This window comes from Anomalospiza imberbis, chromosome 6 (genome assembly GCF_031753505.1).
Source record: "Anomalospiza imberbis isolate Cuckoo-Finch-1a 21T00152 chromosome 6, ASM3175350v1, whole genome shotgun sequence".
Taxonomy (NCBI): domain Eukaryota; kingdom Metazoa; phylum Chordata; class Aves; order Passeriformes; family Viduidae; genus Anomalospiza; species Anomalospiza imberbis.
Genome location: NC_089686.1, coordinates 61,621,414 through 61,640,251, shown reverse-complemented (window position 1 = coordinate 61,640,251; position 18,838 = coordinate 61,621,414). Strand labels below are relative to the sequence as shown.

The window sequence follows — 18,838 nt, the reverse complement described above, 5'->3', positions numbered from 1 at the left end:
TCCATAGATTTTTCTGCTGGAGTGTTAATGGATCACAAATGTCAATTAATCATTTAACTCACCTGACCTGGCTGAGGGGATAAACAATTAACAACCTCCTCCAGCATCACTGGTATGTGCAATCTTCCAGAATTACTGTTTTCTGCATTTTGAGGCAGCTCTTCAGTTTCACATTTCTGGACAGTTTGTTCCTCTGACTCAGAACGCTTTTCTGATGAAGAATGGATCCTTCTGGCCAAACCAGCCACATTTACTGAATTCAGTTTCAAGTTACGCAGAAACAAACATCTGCAAACTTGGCACAGGTTGTGAGGTAACATTTTGGAGTTGATCAACCTAGAAGAGCAGTAGATGTTGGGAATTACTTTGAAACAAATACTTGAAATAGAGTATTTGTTTAAATAACATAGGGGAAATGCTATAGGCAAAGCTATACACATTCCAGCTTTACAGATGTATCGTGTCAGCAAAACATTTTCAGAACTTGCAAGATTATCTACAAATCAATCGTGCTCAAGCAGATTCTTTAGACTATCAGCTTTTAACATCTGCTTTTGTTAAATTTACCTTGCCAGAGGCTACCAATACTTTGCCTGCATAAGGATATGCCGACAAAGTTACTCTCCTGATCGCTCAGGCTTCAAGTGGGCCTTAATTCCCCCAGTTTAAATTCGCAGGTGCACATCGCTGTAGCTGTGAGCAGACACGCAGAGGTGTTTCCCCACAAGCCATACTGTGCCTGCAGAGAACACGTGGAGTACCACGGCGAGCTCTGCTGGTTTTGCCTGGGCCGGAGTTAAGTTCTCCCCAGGGGCTGAGCTGGGGCCGGTTTGGATTTCTGCTGGGCACGGCGGGGAGGAGACACAGCTGGGCGGGCGGCCCGGGGGCACCCAAGGGATATTCCAGACCAAAGGACACGGTGCTGCAGGCAGGAAGGGGGGAAGAGCCAGGGCGGTCGGGGTGGTGGCATTGGTGCTCCCAAGTGACCGCTACTGCCCGCGATGGGCGCTGCCCTCCTGGCGATGGCTGGAGCCAGGGGAAGGCATTCCTTGCTGTGCTCTGCGTGTCCGCACGGCTTCTGGCTCCCCGTTAAGCTCCGCACCTCAGCCGCCGAGTTCGAGCCTTGCCACCCTTCCCCTCCGGTCCCGGCCGCTCTGAGGCGAGGAGCGGCTGGACGGGCCCCGGGCCGCCCTGCCCTGCGCTGCCCGGGGCTGACGGGGGGACTGTGCTCGCCACCGCCCCTCACACGGAGATCTCCTCCTCACGGCGAGCGCAGTTTGCGTTTTATCGCATTTCTGTGACAGCGCCCGGCCGGAGGGGACCGGGCGCCGCTGCAGGCCGCCGCCTCGGGATCGGCCCCGCGCTAAAGCAGGGCTAAAGGCAGCGAGGGCAAAACCCCGGCCCGCAGCGCTTTCCATCGCAGGCGACCGGGGCAGCGGCCGCGGCCCGCTCCGCGCCGGGCCCGAGCGGAGCAGAGGCCGGGCGGCTGTCCCCGCCCGAGCCGGGCCGGCCGGACACGCGGAGCACAGGCCGCCCGCTCGCCCGGCAGCCCCGGGAGCGCCTCCCTGCCCTCCGTGCCTCCCTTCCCTCATTCCCCGCCTGCCTCCCTTCCCCAGTGCCTCCCTTCCCTCATTCCCTGCCGGCTCCTTTCCCCCGTGCCTCCCTTCCCTCATTCCCTGCCGGCTCCTTTCCCCCGTGCCTCCCTTCCCTCATTCCCTGCCGGCTCCTTTCCCCCGTGCCTCCCTTCCCTCATTCCCTGCCGGCTCCTTTCCCCCGTGCCTCCCTTCCCTCATTCCCCGCCGGCTCCTTTCCCCCGTGCCTCCCTTCCCTCATTCCCTGCCGGCTCCTTTCCCCCGTGCCTCCCTTCCCTCATTCCCTGCCGGCTCCTTTCCCCCGTGCCTCCCTTCCCTCATTCCCTGCCGGCTCCTTTCCCCCGTGCCTCCCTTCCCTCATCCCCGGCCTCCCCGCGGACCCCGCGCGCCCGGCCCCACGCACTTACCGCGAGCGCCGGCGCAGTGCTGACGTCACGGGGCACAGCCAATGGGAAGGCGAGGAGCGCGGCCTGGCCGTGTTTGAATCCCGCGGATGGCGGTTGGAGCGGCCGAGGCACGGCCCGGGTGAGAGACAGAGAGAGAGAGACCGGGAACGGCCGAGACACGGCCCGGGTGAGAGACAGAGACAGAGAGAGACCGGGAACGGCCGAGACACGGCCCGGGTGAGAGACAGAGACAGAGAGAGAGACCGGGAACGGCCGAGACACGGCCCGGGTGAGAAACAGAGACAGAGAGAGACCGGGAACGGCCGAGACACGGCCCGGGTGAGAGACAGAGAGAGAGAGACCGGGAACGGCCGAGACACGGCCCGGGTGAGAGACAGAGACAGAGAGAGAGACCGGGAACGGCCGAGACACGGCCCGGGTGAGAGACAGAGAGAGAGAGAGACCGGGAACGGCCGAGACACAGCCCGGGTGAGAGACAGAGACAGACCGGGAACGGCCGAGACACGGCCCGGGTGAGAGACAGAGACAGAGAGAGACCGGGAACGGCCGAGACACGGCCCGGGTGAGAGACAGAGAGAGAGAGACCGGGAACGGCCGAGACACGGCCCGGGTGAGAGACAGAGAGAGACCGGGAACGGCCCGGGTGGGAGACAGAGACAGACCGGGCACGGCCCGGGTGGGAGACAGAGACAGACCGGGCACGGCCCGGGTGAGAGACAGAGACAGACCGGGCACGGCCCGGGTGGGAGACAGAGACAGACCGGGCACGGCCGGGCCCAGCCGGGCACGGCGAGCGAGGCCCGGCCCGCAGGCTCTCGCCGGGCAGCGCCGCTCCGGCCGGCCCGGGGGAGCGCTCCGGCCGCAGGGCCCGGCCCGGCGGCGGCCCCGGGCAGGAGCGGCCCGCGCTGGGTGAGGAGGGGCCGGGGAGCCTGGAGCGGCTGCAGCCGCACCGTGCCCGCTGCCGCTGAGCCAGCAGCCGCTGCTAACGGCACAAACGGCTGTGGAGAGGAAACGCCGCTTTGGTGCCGGGCACTGCAGCCCGTGCGGGGCACGGTAACCTAAACCCCGCTTCGGCTCTCTGTAACTCTACCTGCGCCGTGGCTGTGGCAACACGGGCAGCTCCTCCTGCTGCTGCAGAGCAAGACGACTGCTCGCTTTAGCCCACAGAAATGCGGTGTCCCGTCTGGAAGCTTGGTCTGCTGCAGAGGAAAGCCCGCAGGGCACGGAGCGGTTCAGTTGTGAAATGAATTCAGAGCTCCCTGGGGCGGTGCTGGTTGGCTTTCTGAAAGCTGTGCTCAGCTCAGTCTTCCTTTGGGGCTGTTGCAGAGGTTCCCAAAGCCGCGCTGCCCCGGGGCAGTCCCTTGCCAGGCCCGGGCCCAGCACAGGGCCCTGACCGAAGGTGTGAACTGCTGCAGAGTGACGCTCACATTGAAATAAACCCTCTCTGTCAGTTGCAGGAAGGATCCGGCTGCTGCATCTGGCGGAGCGCTGGCAGCGGGGCCGGGCAGCAGGAGGGATGACTCCCGCCAGGGAGGAAGATGTCTGCAGCCATGTCAAAGTGGTGGTCCGTGTCCGGCCAGAGAGCCAGAAGGAGAAGCAGGGCAGCTGCAGCCGGGTGGTGCGTGTCATCGACCAGCACGTGCTGGTCTTTGACCCAAAGGACGAGGAGCTTGGCTTCTTCAGCAGGAGGAGAGTGGCCCACAGGCACACCTTTAACATGGTTACACCCTTACACATTAAGACCTGAAAGGACCATCCAATTCCTTTCTTCTAAACATCTCCAAAAATGCAGGTTGGGTAGGAGACAATCTACATAACATGTAGCTCATTTTAAGGCTGTGCTGGAAAAATAAAACCTTATTTTTTTTATACTAGGAAAGAGCTGGTTTTATAGCCATAGTGGTAGGGGTATACTGTCAAAGCAGAAATAACAAATGGAACATTTGACATTTCTTTGCTTTACTATGAATTCTTTACGTTCCTACAGCCTGACAGTCACAGCCTGGCTTCACATGTTTTCAAAAGTACAGGAACTATTTTGTCAAAGCCCAACATATCAATTGGTGTCTTCTACATACTTCCAAGGCCTTTCATATCTGTCTCCTCTATATATGTATCTCATCCATCCACCTCCTTTTTTCAGAAGAAAAAGTTCATTTTTTTTCTTTTCAGATTATAGAAGCCAACACTAAATTCAGAAATATAAGAGAAGCCATAACGGAGAACTAAATAAATGCAGACAGATTTCAAAGTATTTGAAAGTTATAAGGTGATGAAATACTATGCCTTTCTCATGATGATAATGATATAAAATCATTAGAAAATGTAAAAATTACAGTTGTAATTCTCTTTGACCGCATAGTAATCAGAATCACATAATTTGTTGAGGCTTCCCAACTCTTAAAGTTGCGCTGTTTTACAAGAAAAAGTTTGAATTTACGACATGGAAATTGCATTTAATGGAAATAGAGACTGACTCCTAATTGCCTGTTGCAAGTGAGCACTAGAAATTTGATTTATTTTTGCATATTTCCATCTGAATGCTGTACTTTATTACTTTTGATATAATTTATTTTTATATATTATATATTTTTATACATTATTTATAGTATTTATTTTTCTAATAAAAATATTAGAAAGCATGGAAGAAGACTATATTTATTTTCATACTATTTTAGTAGTATTATACTATTAACATTTATGGTTTTTGTCCAAGAATGTTAGAATAATGTTATAATTAAATACTGCAGCAAATAAAATAGTTTTTTCAAAGAAACTATTAGCTCCATTAAATTAACCTAAACTTGAAAGAACATTCCATTCTCTATAAGTGAACAGTTTTAAGTGCTCAGGAAGCTGCTAGTGATAAAAAGCTTTTCTATGATACGGTTTGAAACTAAACAGTGTTGACTTTGATTTTTAGCAACCCAGATAAATTTTGTTTCCATTATGTAAGTTGAAAGGATGAGGAACACATTTTGCTTCAGAAATTTTCTGATACTCCTTTATGCTGTTTCTAGCAGGAATAGAGAACTCCTACTACATCCTTCCTATCCCACAGGTCAAATATTCTTGTAGAACACAGCACGTCTCCTATTGGGCAAATCAAATTCATTTTTTTCGTTGAACTTGGAAAACCTTTCTCTACTTATGGTCTCTTATTATTATTATTATTATTATTGACTTTTTCACAAACATGGTCTCAACCCTCCAGATTCAGGTGCAGTCAAGTGCCTGCATTTTGCACATGTCAGAGAGAGGGAGTGGATTTACTCACTCTTTTAAGAATATTGCAACACAGTGGCTGGGACCTGCTCCTGACAGTGGGAGTCTTGGATTTTTTATCCTTGCTTTCATGTTTTCTGCAAGGACTCTGCGTGTATGCAAAATGCATGCACAAACAGCAAAGCACAGTACAGTTCACATCTATTTCCTTCCAGATTTGCTGGGGTGCAATGGCCATCTTGTCATCTTTGATCCTCATGAGGATCCTCATGGCTCTTTCTAAAAATAAAATCGTTTTGTCATGTTGAAGAAGCTACTTAGGAAGTATGGAATCTCTCAATTAGCAATTTTATTTCTAAAAAGTAATAATAATAATAGAATCCTTGTTTTTGAGGGAAGCACGGAAAGGATTGAAAAAGAGCATGAAGAGTGTTTCTCAAAGCACAGCATCACTGTATTTTTAGAAAATAAACCCAGAAAGGAAACTGGAAAAAGCACATAAGCAATGGGTTTAGACGTGGGCATCTAAATTCTCATTTATATCCTAGACAGCTAAGGCCTTTACCAAATTTGCCCTAAATACCTGGATGATGTGTGTGAAGTTTGAGTGTAACAGGGCTGGGAGACAGGGCAGAGGAAAACAAATAGAAATTGATTCCAATGGCAGGGTCAGGAAGCATCAGGGGCAGGGCAGACTGTGCCAAGAGCTTTCCTGATAAAACAAAAATCTACTGTATTCAAGCCACACCATATGGAGCAAGGGAGAGGAGGTGCTTTTTGCAAGCCAAGTATGAAGAGGCACTGCTCCTGAGTTTTAAGGAGCAGCAGTAGATGGGATAAGAACTAAAATGACTTTTCCTCTGATAATTTAACACATACTTACTATGATCTTTCTCGGAGCAGAAGGGTTTATTGGAAGAACACAGTGCTCAGTGTTTCCTAAGAATAATCTTTTCCCTATTCTGACCATGTGCTTGATGCTATTTTGGCATAAAGGAAGGTATAGCTCACGCTCAGGTCTAATTTTTGGTGAACAGAGTTGTCAATCTTGTGACAAGCAGCAGCAGTCTCGGAACTGCCCAAATGGGAGTTTCTGTCACTTATTCAACATCCTTAATTAGCTGCACTAGGGCCTGCACCCAGCTCCACAGCACAGGACTGAACCTGAAGGTAAGAGCATAGGTTTATTTCAGGAGTTTGGCTGCCAGCAGCCACACTCTCCTCTCCAATCTGCTTTCTGTTATGTTTTATTGTGCTTCGCCTTTCACCACATGGATTTTGCTGACATCCTAAGGAACACAGAATTCTGTTTTTAGGTATATGGTGAAGTGGCTTCGTTGATTGGATATTTTGAAATTAAGGTGGTCTCAAAGATTTTCATAAGATCTAATGCAAGTTATTTTCCTGGAATGTATAAAATTAAAACATCCTTTACCTGAAATACCTTCACGATCTCTGCATTGTGTTAAATATGTTCACTTTATCAATAAAAATTAACAGTTGCTTTTTATTTTCAGTACATCTAAATTAGCATATATAAAACAAAAAATGACTTACGTGAGATTTTGACTTCTTTAACTGCATATTGCTGGGATGTCACTTGGGAAGGAATGTAAGTTCTGAGAAAACATCTGCCAACCACGCTCCTCAAATTCGCTGTACCATTTCACTTGCTGATGCAGAACCATGGAGGAGCAGCACGCCAGGAAACTCACATCCCTCCTAGAAAGAACCAAATGCATTTTTAAGTCATTGTGGGAAAGTTTGCAATAGTTTACCACTATTCACACTCAACACAGGATTGACCTGCTGTTAAAGTTTTGCATTAACCTTGATCATCACATTCAATCTCTTCCTCATGCCCTCTTCTGTTATTCTATATTACTTTGGTTTTTCTTCCAAAAGACCTTTAGCAGTAGACTGAATGCTTCCAGTACCTCAGTTGTAGGAATTTCCTGAGCTGAGCCCCTGTTTGGTCACTTCTTGGCAGCTGGGGTTGTGACAGGAGTCAGCAGAGTTCTCCACGAGCGAGGAGGGAGCAAAAAGCCCAGTTCCTTGGGAAGACTTTTACCTGCAGCGTCCCTTGGGAGAAGTTAGACTTTTCATTTCCACCTCTGGTAAACGCAGCCATGACATGAGAAGCCCTGCAGTGATGCAGGCAGAGCACAGGAAGGGCAAAGAGCGCGGAGACAGGGCTGGGAGAAAGTTCTTGTGTCGTCCACTGTGCCACCAGAAGATACGCGGCAAAGAAAGGCAAACTTCTGTCAGTGCATACACGTGGAGAAATTGCCAGCTCCAAGAGTGCCATATTAGAGCAAGTTCTACATGCACAATGGGGAATAAAAGCCACAAGGCAGTGATTTCTGCATCTTAATTTTTAGTGTATTAGGTGGGTTTTTTCCCTTCTTTGAAGCTTTTTTTTTATTTACTGCATATGTACTGAAATATGTGTGTACTATCTAATATGCTGCTTCTCTCAAAACAGTAATTTAACATGAATCTCATTAAAGCCCTTCTTCCTGAGCAGATAAACAAAGTGCTAATGTATTTTTAATGAGGTAAGGTGATTTCTTGCTGTGAAAATGGGCCTAGACCTGTAAAAACACCATTTTCTTTCTACCCAATGAGGATAATGATGAGTTTTTATCAATGCATCATTGTCCTATTTGCTGCTAAGACTGACCTAGTGAGCTACATATAAGAACTAGGGACTCCTCTGCCAGTAAAAAATTCATTATTGCCCTTCTGAAATTGAATTGTTTCATTGTTTGAATTGCTATAAAGCCATTATCATAAATTTCCACAAGCTTGTTTGAATTACAGATTACAGTTTTGACATGTTTCTTTTTTTTGTTCCTGTTTTTTTAATTCAGGTTTCCCAGCTATTGTTGCTGGTCCCATTCAAAGTGATTCCCACCAGAATTGGGGGGCATTTATTTTTGGGGTGTTTACTGTGCCCTCAATAACTTCTCATGGTTGGTCTGACTCTTTCTAAAAAAAAAAAATCATTTTGTCATGCTGAAGAAGCTTCTTAGGAAATACAGAATCTCTTACTTAGCAAATTTGTGTTTAAAAGGTAATAATAATTTTTTAAAATTCTTGGTTTTGAGGGAATCCTTGTTTTTTTGTTCCCCCTGGAGGGAAGCATGGAAAGGAGTGAAAAAGAGCATGAAGAGTGTTTCTCAAAGGACAGCATCTCAGAATTTTTAGAAAATAAAGCCAGAAAAAAACCTGAAAAAATATGTGAAATGCAATTTCTGAAATACAGACATTTCCCTGATGATTAAAAGCAAATTAACACTGATTAAAAATCGATTAAAGACAAAACAAACAAACAAACAAAAAAAAGACAGGAAGTAAATTTTACTCTATCCAAACCCTTCAGAACCTCTTTGGTGCTACTTAGAGCACTGGGTGCCTTGGGAAATTTCTGGTATCTTTGTATATTTGACACTTCAGATTGTATTAAAATAAGTCAATGACAAAAACATGCATGATTATGTGTATTTTTACATTATGCTGAGGTATTTCAAGTTTTATTCCCTGAATTAATTAAATTACTCTCTGACATTTGTATGTTATTATTACAATGATCCTTAACCTTTTGGGTTTGGCTTTTGTTTGCTTTTTACATTTCAGTCATGCTAACAGGTATGACAGACCCATTGCAAGTTTGTTTTAAATTTGCCTGTGGGGACTATAGTCTTTTTCACTAAATAAATTCCATGTGTTTCTCATCGCCTTCCTAATTTTTAATTTATGATAATCATTGGATGATTGCTTATACCTAAATTTAGCAAATGTCTAATTTTATACAGGGCATTGGGGAAGGTCAAATTTCTTTAAAATCTCTGCTTTTGGCTGAAATGTAAGCAGCAATTCTTGAGGAAAAGATATACTTTTACCAATAGGCAGTTAAGATAATATCTAAATGGTTAATGTATGTTGCATACAAAAAATACATCTGGGACAGCCTTGGAAACTATTTTCCTTTCATTTCCTAATTGTAGAAAAACTGCATCCATAAAATAATTATTGACTCCAAATTGAACTTCACCGAGTTGCAAGAGTAATTTGTGAATTATTGGCACTTAGTTTTATTCCATGTGGGACTTCTCGTGGAAACAGATATTTTTAGAACTATCTGAGGCCAGTTTATTACTACACTGGTAATAAATACCGATCCAAGTGTGCAGATCCTAGACAAAGACAAGAGAACTTTTTTAGGAGCATTTCATTTCAAGGGATGGAGATTAGTTTTGAAGAAAATTGAGCAGTGCCATCTTTTGCTGGAAGAGACTAACTGCAGCACTCAAGCGAGAATATTCGGATCAGTTTTGATTTGTGCACACAAATTTCAGTCAGTTCTGTCTATCACTAATAGGACAGACCTTTTTTATTGCTAAACACGAGAAAGAACATTTGCTGCACTTGGTGAATTTTTGCTGAGAAGAATTCAACACTGTCACAAGCAAAAATCAAGACCTGCCATTACACTGGACAGATACCCTCCTGTAAATGAAACATTCAGGTCAAATCCATAAGAACAGGTTATGTGTTTCTTGCATTAAAGGCAATGCATTCGAGTTTGCTGCAGCTGCTCTTTTTAAGAAATAAAAGCACCTACCTGTAACACGTACTGCTGCTGAATCACACTTTTCTGAGAGGAGAAATCAAGTTGGGGTGGTCAGAAGGTCTTGGCTTTCAGTTGGGTAGCTCAGGGAGGAAAGAGTAAAATGAAAAATAGGTGAAGAATATAAAAACACAGGAAAATTTTTAATCTCTGGTTTTACCCATGGTGTGTGATGGTGACTTCGCAGGGACTGGTGCTTTATGAGCAAAGCAGTTTTTAACAGGTAGCTCAGTGAAATTTCATAGTGCCTTTCACAACTGGGAGTTCTGTTTTTTAATCAGTTCTTCATTTCCTTAAGTGTAAAGGCATGACAAATGCATGCCTATTATTTTTTATCTATTTTTGGGAATTTTTACTCTTTTATAATACTCCTGGGAGTTCTTTCTGTAACTTTTGTAGCCGGTCAAACCAGGACTCCTAAATCTGGATTTAGGATGCCAGTCTTTTGCTGGAGATCAACAGTAGATTACCTACAGGCCTCTGCAGTTTGATGTCAGTACCTCAGCAGGAGAAGAAGAGTAGAAAAAGAATATTCTTCAAAAAGGAGAATAGAAGGAGAATGTTCTTTAAAAAGAGGAATAGAAAAAAAGAGCACATTTACGTGATACAAACAAAATCATTTCACAAGCCACTATCAATACCTTAATGTAAAATGTATTTTCTCTTGGTGACTCTAAATTTACTTTCTAACTTACAGTTCTTGACAAACATTGTGGAATCTGACTTTAGTTCTTTAGAAATGGTTTACTTCCTTTAAAAATAATAGAATCAAACCATTATTTTGATTTATATTTACACATATAAATATATGTGCATATATACACATATAACAACATACACAAATATTTAATATATATGTATTTATATATATATATGTATTTTATGTATGTAATTATCCATCATTAGAAGGAAAACTGTTCATCATTTATAAGACTAAAAACTAACACTGTAAGACATGAATCTTTTTATCTGTCAAGGCCCCAAATTTTAGTTATGTTCCAGTAGCTTTTATGAAGGAGATTTGGGAAATGCATCATTTGCCACACAGCTCATCTTGTAAAAAAAAACCAAAAACTTGTAAAAATATATATCAGAGATATACTATTATAAAAAATTATATTTATCAGAGCTATAATATCTAATAAATACATTTATTAGATAACAAAGATTCTCATAAGACAGAGACATATTATTCTTGCTTATTTCAAAATCCCAAATGCAATTTGTGGAATAAAAAGCTCTCCTTCCAATTCATTTTGATAAGAAATAAACTGATCCAATGTATTAATCAATAATTCATCATTAATATGTTCAATCAGTGAAATTATCACATAGATTTTATTCTTGGTTTTCCCAGCAGGCTGTGCTAATGACTGTTTCAAAGTCTCAAGAAATGAACTGCAAAAGATTTCATTTGGTTGTAGGAAGTAAAAACTTCGCTCCAACAGCAAAACGTTGATGAGCACACCTCTATCAATCTCAGTGTCTCTAGTGGACACAGCTTGCTCACAAAGTTTCACATGAAATTTATTCAGCAGCTTCATTCTGTGTCCTTAGTTCCTAGGATATGTGAGCAATGAATTTGGAAAGACCTGAATGCCACTCACTTAAATTTTCTTTAAGTAACATCTCTTAGGGGTTTGGCCACGTCAGTGCTTTCATCAATATTGGTACAACTCCACAGCAACAGAATGCCCTGGTTATTATTTTTTTTTTTTTTACCAAAATAAACTTATGGGAGGTAGAGTTTAACACATTCAGACTTTCCAAGCAACTTCTGCATTCAATAGGGTGGTGGTGTTGGTGGTCTTTAATAACATAAACACATTTGAGTGATATAGGAAAAGTATTTTTGTCCACAGTCAATGGTCAACTAAAACCAAAACAAAACAAACAAGTGGGATAAAAATAACAAAAGCAAGTTTGTGCACTGAATGTTCCTTTATAGAGCAGGAGGAGTTATTTTGCTCTTCTATAAAAGAACAAAAGTTCCAGGGGAGAAAAGAAAAAAAAAAAAAAGACAAGCATGGCAAGAGCAAGGACCCCCCAAAAGTCCCGCACAGTTTTGGGGTAAAAATGAGAACGGTGATGCCTTTCCTGCTGAAGTCAGTGACAGTAGGCACTGCCCTCTTTGCCTTGGTGGCTCTCAGATCAGATTTTCATGCAACAGAATTTACATTACAGCTCCCAGCTGCAGTTTGTTAAAGGTTCCCAGAGAAAAATCTTAAACTGAGGGAACATTTTGGCCATTTTTTCCCTTTTTTTTAAGAACTAAAAGCCCATGGGTTTTGACACTGAATATGCTGAGATGTTGCTGCAGAATGCAAAACCCTCCTTATAATAACAGATACATAAAAAAAAAAAAACAGTAAAATCAACAACAAAAAACCCCATAAATCTCTTTTTCAGCAATTCTAATGCATTCCCTTTCAGGACTGCAGTTTCCAAGCTATTCCTCCATATATTCTGTTTTGAGAAGCCAAGCATATCCTGCAGGGCTTCCAGATCATTCATGGTCTTGCTCTTTCCCCACTAAGTTCTTTTTCCCAAGTAATTAGGTGGCATCTACTTACATGCAGTAGACTAACCTCTGTCTCGCACACCCATGCCTCATTTCCTCATTTAATGCTCTTTTCAGTCTTGTTATTTATTTTCTTTAATATTACACTTCCAGCTCTATAGCCAGATGAGTCACACTCATTGCCATCCACAACAGCACTCTCCAAGGCCTGTGAAACAATAAAGTAATTTATAAAAGCTTTTCCACCAAAGTTAGATACAGAGAATCTAACCTTTATTTTAGTGGCACTTGAATTATGACAAGGCTCCTTTCAGAAAAGATTATTCATAATAAGAAATAGAAGAACATAATGTATGTTATATTATTTTAAAAAATTTAAAAAGAAAGAAATTAACCCACAACACCATGACATAATGCTGTGAGACACAGAAGCTTACAACCACAACCTCTTCTTCATTCAAAAACAGAAAAAAATCAACTGAAAATTTCAGAGCATTTTCCTTCCTTGCCATAGAAAAGCGGAGATGTAATTCTTAGATATTTCTTCACTAAATACAGAATGACTGACTTATTTCATTGCAGCAGGAGAGCATTTTAAAATATTGTCTCTCTGTATGCTGTTCCCTGTTCAGCTGTCATTATTCCACCTACATTTATTGCATTTCGCAATTAGAATTTGGGATAAGAAAGTAATTGTTCTTGTTACTTCCTGAAAGTGACATCAACAGAGACACAAAAATATGTGTGTGGGATAAAAAAAGAGGGGTTCTCTCCAACACTGCTTCTAGCACACAAAAAATGTTTTTAGCCAAGAATGAAGAGATGCAGAACTCAAATAAAGAAGAACATACCTACCTGTAAGAAAGGGAACGTCCTGTGCTTTTTCCATGAAGAAAGTACCATGGTTTCAATATAGAAACATGACTTGTGAAAGCATAATACATTCCTTTTTCTGTCATTTTAACCACAAGTTTCAGCACATTGAGAACAAAAGGAACACACTGAATGAGGAGATGAAGGATTGTCATTTACTTATATTCATTTATATTTATTTATATTCATATTAATTGTGCCCTGGCATGTTCACCTCTCCCAGTCTGTCAATCATAAGATGAGCTCTCCTGGTTATATTTGCTTATGTGAGAATGACACAAATGCTCAACAGCATTCCCATATTGAGGAAGGTATCTCTTAACTTACTAGGAAAATAAAAATTGCTTAACAACAAAATAAAAGTTACTTAATTTAGAATTCAAAGTCTAATGTTGTGTAGTTAATGAATTCTGTCAACTTGGGTTGAAAATAAGCACCTGAACAGACCACTACTGCAGAAATGGGAAAAAAACCTAATTTTTGGTTTAATTTTTTTAAAAACACAAATGAATATATCAAACTTCCTTTATGTGGTATAAAATCTGGAAATGAAATTCAGGAACTAGACTCCTACACTTCAAATCTGAAGTTTAGAACACATATAAAGTGAGAGTATTTTGTCAGAGCAAAAAGATTACTAGTTAAGCAACACAAAACCACTAAGAATTACCACCTGCAGTTTTGTCCATGGGAAGATCATTCCATTCACATTTATGAAATACTTGTTTTCTTCAAAATTAAACTAGCATTACATACAAATTTAAATACCATAAGTTCAGGCTTCATTATAGGGGCAGATGCTGTCTCAGATTTCTGATGGTTTTGCTAACTTGTGTCAAGATTGACCTTCATTTAAAAAATTAAAAGAGAAAAAGTAGTACAGTAATATTTTCAAAATTCTCACGTTCCAAACAAGCATTAGGAATATTAAGAATATGAGTATTTCATAGAAAGAAACTTGAGGATACATGCAATGCTCACAGAAGGGGTGAAGACAAAGAGCTGATTTTTTGGTAACAAACATTCCAAGTAACTGTTCTTATGGGACTTGATACAGAGCTGGGTCTTTTCCAAAATTGTGTATGGTTCCATTTTCAAAACCTCCAGCCCTGTATCTCCCTGTGCTTTCTGTAGTGCTGCAGAGTTTAATGAATGATCCACAAAGGGTTGTTAGGAGGTGGTGCTGTAGGGAAAGACTCTTCTGAGTCACCAGCAGTGCTCAACTGTTCACTCATTAATTTGATTAAAAGCACAGCTCGTTACAGGCTGCCTGGTTATGCAATTTTCAAGTATTACATAGTCTGAGACCTCATTAACTCTACTTTTACTATTTTCATGACTTTTTGATTTAAACTGTTGCATTATTATATTGTTTGCATCATCACATGTGCTGCTGGTCATGCATGCAAAACCTGCACCTTGGCAAAATAATCCTTCTAGTGCCTACGAGGAATTTAATTCATTTTTCAGCTCTTTGGCAGGGTTTGGAATTATGGATCATTCAATACATGAATATATTACACAGCTTTGGTGCTGGGCCCACGTCATAGTTTTGAAAAACTCTATTCCTCTTTGAGAAACTCCACATAGAGAGTTTTTCATAACATTAAAAAAATCTTCTCTCCCTAAATAAACTGAAAAACTATTTTAAAAATAACAAACTAACTAGAAATTCTACATTTTATTTCTTTACATTACCAATAAAAATGATAAAAAATTCTAAAAAGCTTACTTTAATTCTTACTATTTTTTTCTTTTAATTACTATTAATAAAATTTTCTTTATACCTTTTTAAAATTTTAAACCTACTTGACCTTTCTCTTAATCCTACTTCACAACAAAAAATAAATACACTGATAATCAACCAACACCAAACCCACCACACTCATTAATACATTAACCAAGACATCTCAAAATTAATAAAATCTCAAATTAACAAAGCAAAACCACTACAGCCCATCTCTGCCTGCAGTTTGAAAAGTACTTATCTAACCCAAAAGTACTGCTAATAAAGGAGCTTGTAAGAAAATTGACACAATAATTTGAAACACACCTCGTTTCTCTTTTTCAAAAAAAGAGATTTCAAATAGGATGCAGGTAAAAAAACCAGTCTGAACAATTAGTTCCATAACTGCTTTCCTGAATGCACTTCTTTCCCTGGTGGACACAGTTATTAAGGCTACAGTGCTAAGATCATTCTTTCTATGAATTACTCAGCATTACAAACCACGAGGCAATCAGCAATAAATAAAATATTATTCTGAATCGTCTCCATAGATGCCACGTCAGTGGGTAGCAAATAGGCCATTACAGCTGAAAAAACCCAAAAACCAGTAGCACTGCACAGCCAACTCAGTTACAAGTTTCAGCTTGTATTACCCTTATTATTACTTATTATTATACTTATTATTACTTATTATTAGCACCATTTTTGGAAGGAATATGCAATGATTTGGGTCATTCCCAACCTGCTCTCTCTAGTGACTGCAGAAAGTTCACGTGGGTCATAAAAGATGCAGGAAATAGCTGAGATTTGTTATTTGTGGAGCCCTTGCTGACAGGCCTGAGCCTGGCATGTCTGGGAAGCCTGTAATTAATTAATTACCTGGCTCTCTCCTATTGTGCTCCAGTTCTGCAGGCAATGCTCCCTAACTCACACTTCACTGGGAATATAATGCTTGCTAATTAGGACATGTGAATGACAGACAAATTCTCAGCACCAGGGTGGGCCCCAGACCCTTTTTTATCTCAATTTCATCTAATTCTCTCTCACAGACAAAAGCACCTGCTTTAGACACAGCAAATGCTCTTCCAAAGCTTGACTTTTTCCCAGTCACTGCAAAGCTGCATCCTGAAGGTAAAATAGGAAAAGAATTTTTCACTCACTGTAGGTATCTTTTAAACAAATTCTGCAAATTTAGAGACCCAAACGTTCCACTAGTGTTGAAAAGGGAAATATAAAGTTAAAATATCCCATATTAACCAAGACCAAAGAAGCTAAAATAGAAAGCAACTATTGCTGGTAAGGTTTTATTCTGAACATTGAGCTTAGCTCAGTGGATTCATCTGAAACATGCCACATGGGACTTAACCAAAGGGAAATCACTTTTCTGGGAAGTGACTATTACACTAGCTAAGAAGTCATCAGAGCTGTGAGCAGAATGGTTTACCTGGGATTTTGTTGTGAAATGTGATGAAGTCCTGTTTTAAAACCTGGGCCATCCATCCCCCATCTAGGTAATCAGCTGCCAAGAAAGAACACCACACGGAGGAGCCAATGAATGCATCTTTCTGGAGCTGAGGCATTTTACATTTTCTAGTACACACACACACATTCTTTCTACCTGAGCACTGCTCAACTTACACGAAGAGCAAAACAAGATACACCAAGTAGTGCACGAGAAATTTGGCAAATGCCTCATTAAGGCAAGTATCTCACCGAGCTGCATCTGAAAAAAGAAGTACAGTCATAGGGCAACAGATATGTCTAAATCCTAGAGCTGAAAATCATTTTGAACAAACGATGACACAAATTAACAAGTGCAATTCAACAGAGTGATATTACTCCTCTGTCCTGGCTCAGAACACGTTGTTGCACCTTCATCCAAATTAACTTGCTCCTTTCTTTGACACTGTGATGGACCTTTCATCTGCAGTTTTTCTGCATTTCAACAAGACACAATCTTGTCTTCAAATGAGGGCGAGCTGAGCAGACAAGGTTTGAGAGATTCATCCTCATGGATCCTTGAGCTGAGCAGCATGCAAAGTCATGCACCGTGCTGACCAAGTAATTAGTATTTTAAATTGCTAGTGGTTTAGAAGTATTTTATCAACTGTTTCAATATACAACTGCAAAATATTGTCATTCACAGGATTAAAAAAACCAAAAACCCACCAGTTCATTAAGCACAGCATCTCCAGCTGGGCAAGGGAGGGATGGTCCTGCTCTGCCCTGAGCCGGGGTGGCCTCAAGTCCTGAGGCAGTTTGGGGTGCCACAATGTAAAAAAGGCACGAGGCCATTAGAGAACATCCAAAGGAGGCCACACATGGTTATTGAATGGATAATCTTAACATTATATATTGCTTTTATTTTAAACAGACTTGGTCCATGGAATCATGAACAATAAATCCATGGACTATGGAACAGTTCCAGCAGGAGGCCCCTCACCTGTACAGACATTGTGATTTTGCACCTGTAAATCATCATGAGTTATGTAGCATGCTTATTATGAACTGATCAGAGTTTACAAGGAGTTCTAGTTTACAAGGAGTTCCAAGTTTGCTCCAGAGAGCTCAGCTGAGAGAGCTACCAAGCTGTCTGACAGCAGCTGGTTTCCTTCTGATTCCACTAGGCAGATTTTCATGATTCTTTTTTTCCCCCTATTGCTACTTCAGGAAGCCTAGAGTTGACTTTTTCATCCAAAAAAACCCTAGAAATTCACCTGCTCACCACTACTTGCAGTTGGGCTACAAATGGATTGTTGAAGGTCCCTTCCAACTGGAACTGTTGAATTCTATTCTCTCCCACCCTGTTCTTTAAAAAACTTATGGAGTTGCAGGAAATAACTGACAAGCCCATATCTAAAAGATGACTTGTAAAATACATCTAAAAGCAGTCTAAAAGCTCTAAAAGCTTTCCCTGTGTGGGGTCTTGCCTACTGGCAGCACATCAATTTACCAGCTCCAAGCACGACACCTCTGCATTCCTCTGCACCACCGAGGGCTTCCCGTGCAGCAACACACAAACTGCCTTTGGATTGTCTGGAATAACAACCCCAAAGTGAATGAAGAGCCTGTTGAGTTTACAGGACATCTAACATCCCTATGAAACCCAAGCACGGTCACTGTGCATTTTACCTGTCACTCAAATTGACATTCACCCCAGAAAACTAATACACAAACCCCAAAATGAATAATGTAACAATAAATTCCCAATATTGCACAGGAAATAGCAGGAAGAGGAAGGTTTTATTGCTTGGTAAAGAACTAGTCCTTTCAAAACCAATTTCTAGAAGGCAGCAATTCTGTCATCAAAAGCTGGAGTGGTGAGTTAATGAACCAAAGATAATCACTTTTCACTGGCTCTGGCTACTCTGTTTCTCAAAAGAAGCTTGGATGACTTCTTTTTCCTGGAAAGCAGTGAAAACGTGAAGTAGAAATCAGAAAATATAAGTTTAAATTCCTAGTTTGTTTGTTTTTTTTTTTTTTTTTTTTTTTTTTTTTTTTTTTTTTGTTTTTTGTTTTTTTTTAAGTGAATCAAAGTACCTGTTTGGGGAAAGAAAAAGGTTAATTGAACTTACTTTTTAGCAAAATTGGCATGCCAAGGGAAAAAAGTGTCCTCAGCTCATTTGGCATGAAAACTGGACCATCCAAGCAAAAAAAAAAAAAAAAACAAAACAAAAAAAAATCCCAAGATAAAAGTCTCAGTAATGAAGAATACAGTAGGAAGACATTTATCTATTTTTGAAAGAAAATATTTTGTTAAGCTGGAAGTGGCTGGACCTGGATGGAAAGAATTACAAAAGGAGAACTGCCTGGCATCAGAGAACCATGGCTCAGTATTTTTATTAACTTATATTTTATTTG

General features: G+C 41.5%; 1 protein-coding gene across 1 annotated transcript in view; it reads right to left on the bottom strand.

Annotated features, from left to right (window-relative positions):
- Positions 1-455, bottom strand: part of METTL15 (methyltransferase 15, mitochondrial 12S rRNA N4-cytidine) — a 75,681-nt gene extending 75,226 nt beyond the window's left edge. The window contains exon 1 of the mRNA XM_068194821.1: positions 63-455. Within this exon, the coding sequence (XP_068050922.1) occupies positions 63-440 (378 nt within the window). The 5' untranslated portion in view covers positions 441-455. The remainder of the gene's footprint in view (positions 1-62) is intronic.
- Between the last annotated feature and the right edge of the window lie 18,383 nt (positions 456-18,838).